This window comes from Rhizomucor pusillus (assembly GCF_041956525.1).
Source record: "Rhizomucor pusillus strain CBS 183.67 unplaced genomic scaffold VTP01scaffold_35, whole genome shotgun sequence".
Taxonomy (NCBI): Eukaryota; Fungi; Mucoromycota; class Mucoromycetes; order Mucorales; family Lichtheimiaceae; genus Rhizomucor; species Rhizomucor pusillus.
In genome coordinates, this window is record NW_027192176.1 from 18,402 (window position 1) to 24,212 (window position 5,811).

The window sequence follows — 5,811 nt, forward strand, 5'->3', positions numbered from 1 at the left end:
GGTCCTAGACGACCTCCTTCCAGCTGCGTTTTTTCTCCGGACCTGCTGCTGAATTGCTTATGCAGTTCATTAATGCAATCATGGAAGCATTCTCAGCAAAAATCACGCAAGTAACGGGAGCAACAATTGCAACATTCCGTTTGCCCGCAAAGTTATCCACGCTTCGAAAGCAAATAGGATACGGCACAGCAACTAATAGCATCACGCGTTATGTTGTCTGTCCGGCCTGCCATAAGGCTTTCCTTACAAGCCAGCTACCCATGAACAGAGTTGACGACCCCGTTCAGGGAGTTGTCTGCGACCACAAGGAATTCTGGCGCAACGTCGCTAGGTGTGGCCAGCAATTATTCGAACGTTCTAGTGGCATTCGTATTGTACCTTTAAAGGTGTACGCATACAACTCTGCCAAGCAGACTCTTCCAATAATGTTCAATCGCCCCGGCTTCATCCAAAGAGTAAACCTTTGAAGATCCCGCTCTCCATAGGCCGGCTTCAAGTACGACGTGTACCATGGCCGTATGTGGAACGAACTAGCTGACGCTGCTGGACAACGCTTCGTGGACGATGATTGTTCTTTACTTTTGACACTGAATGTTGATTGGTTCCAACCATTCTCGACCGGGCGCATCCATTCAGTTGGTGCCATCTATTTGACAATCAACAACCTCCCTGGCTCTGAGCGTTATGAGCCCGAGAATGTCATCCTCGTCGGCGTTATGCCTGGCCTAAAAGAACCTAGCAAGCACCAAATGAACCATTATCAGCGTCCTCTCGTTGATGAGCTACTGGATCTTATATTCCGCTATCAACATCGCAGCAACACCGATCGTCGAATCCGGGCAGCATTGCTGATGGTTGGCTGTGACATACCTGCGGCACGTAAAGTGTCTGGATTCACATGTATAGGCTCCATCTGCCCATGCTATAAATACAAGCGACAGTTCCCGAACACGCCCGGCAACAATCTTAAAAGAGACTTCTCTGGTTTCAGCAAAGAGAATATCGCAGCATGGGAGCGTCGCAATGGTGGAGAAAACCGCGTACATGCAGAAGCCTGGAGACATGCATCGATTCTTGACGAACATGCAGCCATTGAACAACAGCATGGAACTCGCTGGACCGAACTCCATCGTCTGTTATATTTCGATGCTGTGCGCTGTACTGTTATTGGAGATCATCTAGAGCCACATGTCTGATGTTCCTCCCGTTGAAGTCCCCGCTCCGCGAGGCTATGCGGAATTTTGAGAATATGGGGTGGTCGCTCGACCGATCTTGATATAATAGTTATCTGTCATCCAGAAAGATTCAGAAAATTTTATATGTGTCCTTACTTCAAGCGACCAACCCATATTCTCAAAATTCCGCATGGCCTCGCGGAGCGGGGACTTTAACGGGAGGAACATCGTACATGTGGTTCTAGATGACCTCCTTACAATCAGCTTCTAGGTGATCAGGATTTTCTTGCTTGCTAGGTTCCGGTTCATTGTCAGTTAGGTCGATCAAAGGCGTCTCAGGGGCAAGGGCAGTTGGGGCAGTGTTGGCGCGCGAAGGGACTCCCTCTAATACCCACGCGCGTGGCCTTTCAAATCGCCGTGACGTTGAGAGAACGGAGTCTGCTGTGTTGATGATCTTGGCAAAGGGGCGACCGTGCACTCGCAAGCGATGTGGCGTTGGCCACCACAGTTGTAGCATAGACGCGGGGGACGGTCTTGATATCGGCGGAAATTTCTCGGCGTACGACGAGCAGAGTCTAGGTATGTCGGTGGTTGTCAGCCTTGATGGTTGCGACGTACTTGGGTTCGCGAGCGAAAACGACAGCATCCAATTACACGGGGGCAGGACCATCACCACGATAATCATCATCCGAGTTACCAAGGTCAGCAGTTTCGAATGCAGGCGTGCGCGTGGCAGGGTCACGGACCCCGAGAGCACGTTCATGAGCAGCCACAAAGGCTTCGGCGGCATTGTAAGCGTCAGGCAGCGACGTGGGATCCTTGAGTAACACTTGCAAGCGGGCTTGGTACTTGAGACCTTGAATAAATTGGTAGGCTGCATCGGCCTCATACATATCTTGAAGATCCAACATAATATGACGAAATTCGATAATGTATTCGCCAATCCTACCAGTCCGTTTTAATTCCTGTAGGCGAGCACGAGCCAGTTGCGCGGCATTTCCTGGTTTGAATTCGTTGCGAAACTCCGTTTGGAAAGCGGGCCATCAAGTGGGTTTGATCGGCAAACCGTTTTCGTCTCGAGCTGTTTCCATATGGCGCCACCAGGTTGCAGCGTTGTCTCATAGTAGCGTGGAGGCATACGTAAGTAGGTTCTTGTCGAGGACATTACGAAATTCACCGAACTTCTGCAGAGAGTGCAGCCAGGCTTCGACCTTGCTAGCTGAGCGTTCGCCTCGGAAAATGTCCAGTTGCGGAGGCTGCATCTGGTTGCGACCTTGTTGTTCGTTACGGATCACCTTCAGCATAAATTCTTGTTGCGTCTTCAACTGCGTCATCATATCTTTCGTAAGAGCCAGCATGGCTGCGTTGTCTTGACCAGGAGTTGTCATCGGAAGAGTACCACGAAGGGAGTAACACCAAAGTAAATGCTTGCTCTGGAGTCTTGAACTCGTTGTTATGGTCCTGGACGTTTCTGGTTAGCAAGGTCCACTAGTGATACAGTTGCTAAGAAATAAAGGAATAAGGGAGAATCGGGTTACAAAACTGATTGTGAAACTGGTTGTCCTTTATTCGATATCCAACAGAGGGTATTTATACTATTGGGATATTGCTGCGGTACTACTGCTGTAGTGCTGCGGATACTGTGACACTTCTATCAATAGGATATATGTATGCACTGCGGTTGCTAGGTGTTGCTGCGGTTACTTTGGACACTGCGGTAGAGACTGCTGCGGATTCGGTGTTCGCTGTAACACTCGTCCTCAGCTACCAATTGTCGTAACGCTATTCTTTTTGGAATTACGGACCCACGAAGTAGAGAATTACGAAGGAAAAGGAACCACGAAGATGAATGGTAGATAAGTTTCGATTTATTATTTTATCTATGCGATATTTATGCCATGTTGGCTTCTACGGATATACAACAATAAAGAAAAGTCCATAACATACAGATGCTTGTGTTATGGAAATGGTTTTCCAAGGGAAAGGTGAAGAGCGGCGCCCAACGGCGCAGTGTCCAAAAAGGAAACCGGACCAGGTCCGTGCACGACAGGTTCGCGACGCAAAACAAGTTCGCCACGCACGTTCAAGGAATTCCCCCACCGGGAATTGAACCCGGGCCACCGGTGTGAGAGACCGGGATCCTAGCCACTAGACCATAGAGGAGACGCGTCTATTTGTTAGAGTTATTCGTCTCCTAGATGTCTAATCATTCGATATTTCCTCGAACCCGGTTCAATCTAGCAGTAATCCAGAAGAGATCCGAGCTTGAGACTTAGGATAAGTAGTTGAAGTTATCTAAGGGAGCACAGACATATCAATGAATGTTGATTGAAAATGCTTTATTTTTTACAGCTGCGGATACTTATATATTTCTATGGAGGAAGCTACTCGAAGGTTGTGGAATGTGTCAAGGTTCTATTTTCTATGGAGCATATACTTGGAGCTTCATGCCGCTTCGTGTTCCTTCGGGTTGCTTCTCCCATTTTCCGGACAGTTTCCTTTTTTGGACGGCCAGGATTCTCAGGCCTGATCCGCCTTTTGCTGAGTGAACCCCGACAGTTGTGACTGCGAGACTTTTAGTCGTAGCCAGCAAAACTCACCCACCCATTTCCTTTTTTGTCAGTCTCCCACACTCCGCTCAATCGATTCATAAATTCTAGACGTCCAATATATTTTCAAAATTTATCAAAACATTTCAAACTGTCAATATATTTTAACCCTTATAAATACTTATGGATACGAGAAATAAAGAGGCATGGTCTTTCAGCCTAAGTATAGTTTGAGAATTTTCGACTTTGAATTAAACAGAAGTGATTCCCCACTACGGACAACAGAGCTACTCACTCGGGTAAGATTATATTTGAAAATTGTCACTAACATAGTTTCCCCTATTATTCTTCTGAAAGCATAACCAAAAACCAAGGAGGACGGACAAGGTCGTTATAATTTCAGAAATCTTTTCGTCTGTCGGTGATCTACATGCCTATCGGACGTCTTGGGAGATAATTGCCTCTTGAATGATGAGACAAATCCTGGATGACAACCAGAGATTGGGACGCGGTAGATATCCTGGCCGTCCGTATATCTCTCGTGGGCGGTATCCTGTTTCGCATGATGGAATAGTTTTGAAGAACGTCGGTTCATCGGCAACAGAGACGGTAGCCTGATTGACTATCGATTGACATGAGGACATGGATGACTTCCATTACCGAGTGCCTCCATCCAAAATGTGGGGGTTCATCCAAAAAGATGGCCCGGTGGATTTTTAAAGACAAACCCATATGCTTTGGATATGCATCGGTACCAATTCGCTAGGATTTACCTCCATGCCTCTACGCAAAGAATCCTTCCCCATTTGGAGCGCCAGCTCCAACTCCAACTAAGATCACCTCCATTGGCAAAAAGCAATAAATTTATTATTTTTTATACACATTCCATTAGCCTATTATCTAGGTATTCCTTGACCTTCTTGTCGTTGCTAGCTTGCTACTGTAGAGGAAGAGAGAGACCACGTTGCTTGCGGTGTTGCTTGCTCTGCTATAAGACATTCCTTGATCAACCCAGTATAACAGAACGCAAGCTTGACGTTTGATGCTTGAGGTATAGAAAGCGATTCCCTAAGCCCTCCCTTGTAAACTGTATTGTCTTTGGAATCGTGTAATGACCCGATCACTTGTAAACGATTCCTCAGTCTTGGAAATATGTATGCTTGAGCCGAAGATAATTCTTGCCAGGAGAATATTCTAAGGATATAAGGTTAGTATACCAGTAGTTCCCTGCAGATGAGATGTTCGTATTACCTTGACAAGTATGAATGAAGCGCACGCTTGGTCGAGTATCCTTGCTAGATCTATAAAAATACACCGATTCCAAAGGAAAAAGTCTCTCAAAACTCATATTAAGGAAACTGCTCATGCTGGCGTGAACGTCGGACTAGACTCAAATGTGCAAACTCAAATGTGTCAGGAACTCAGGGAACTCAACGGCCGTTGAAAGACTGCTCAAACGACGACTGAATGTGAACGTTCATGAAGGAAAGTGATGGGGGTGTAGAGACGAAGCCAACTGGAACGAGGGAAAAAGAACGAAGTGTCGCTAGCCAAAAACAGTGAAAATTTTTGAAGCCTTTGGAGGTCATCTAGAACCACATGTATGATGTTCCTCCCGTTGAAGACCCTGCCCCGCGAGGCTATGCGGGTTTTTGAGAATATGGGGTGGTCGCTCGACCGATCTTCCGAACGCATTGTTGCGTCTGGAAGCCAGCTACATCACAGCAGACGAGATTAGTGGATGTATGCCAAAGGAACTCCCAGGTTTTCAATTTAAAGTCCAAAAGTAATTTTATTTTATTTTTTACATAAAATTGAATTTTTCTATATTATTAAAAGTATGTTTATAGAGTCTTATAAATGTTTAAAAAATATTTGATGATGAAAAAGAAGCACTATTATATTTGATTGAAAACAATTATGTTAATAAGTACTTAAAATGTGAAAAATGTAACCATGATACAAAATTGAATTTAAATAAAAAGTTATATGTTTGTAAATTTTATAAATGTAGAAAAGCTGTATCACCATTAAGAGCTACTATATTTGATAAATTGACATCACTACTAAATGTGCAGCTACATACG

At 45.4% G+C, this 5,811-nt stretch overlaps 2 protein-coding genes and 1 non-coding gene across 3 annotated transcripts; 1 reads left to right on the forward strand and 2 right to left on the reverse strand.

The window, feature by feature from the left end:
- Positions 1-80: 80 nt before the first annotated feature.
- On the forward strand, positions 81-1,196 carry VTP01DRAFT_7256 (uncharacterized protein; the record flags this gene model as incomplete). The annotated part of the gene is made up of 2 exons (XM_069386248.1): positions 81-455; positions 486-1,196. 2 exons carry the CDS (start codon positions 81-83, stop codon positions 1,194-1,196), a joined length of 1,086 nt encoding a protein of 361 aa, XP_069234453.1.
- Positions 1,197-1,416: 220 nt separating this feature from the next.
- Positions 1,417-2,563, reverse strand: VTP01DRAFT_7257 (uncharacterized protein; the record flags this gene model as incomplete). Its single annotated transcript, XM_069386249.1, has 3 exons — positions 1,417-1,750; positions 1,830-2,120; positions 2,316-2,563. The coding sequence occupies 3 exons, from the start codon at positions 2,561-2,563 to the stop codon at positions 1,417-1,419; spliced, it is 873 nt and encodes a 290-aa protein (XP_069234454.1).
- A 703-nt stretch (positions 2,564-3,266) lies between these two features.
- On the reverse strand, positions 3,267-3,338 carry VTP01DRAFT_t100. The gene has a single exon. It is a non-coding gene; the product is annotated as a tRNA-Glu (tRNA).
- Positions 3,339-5,811: the final 2,473 nt, after the last annotated feature.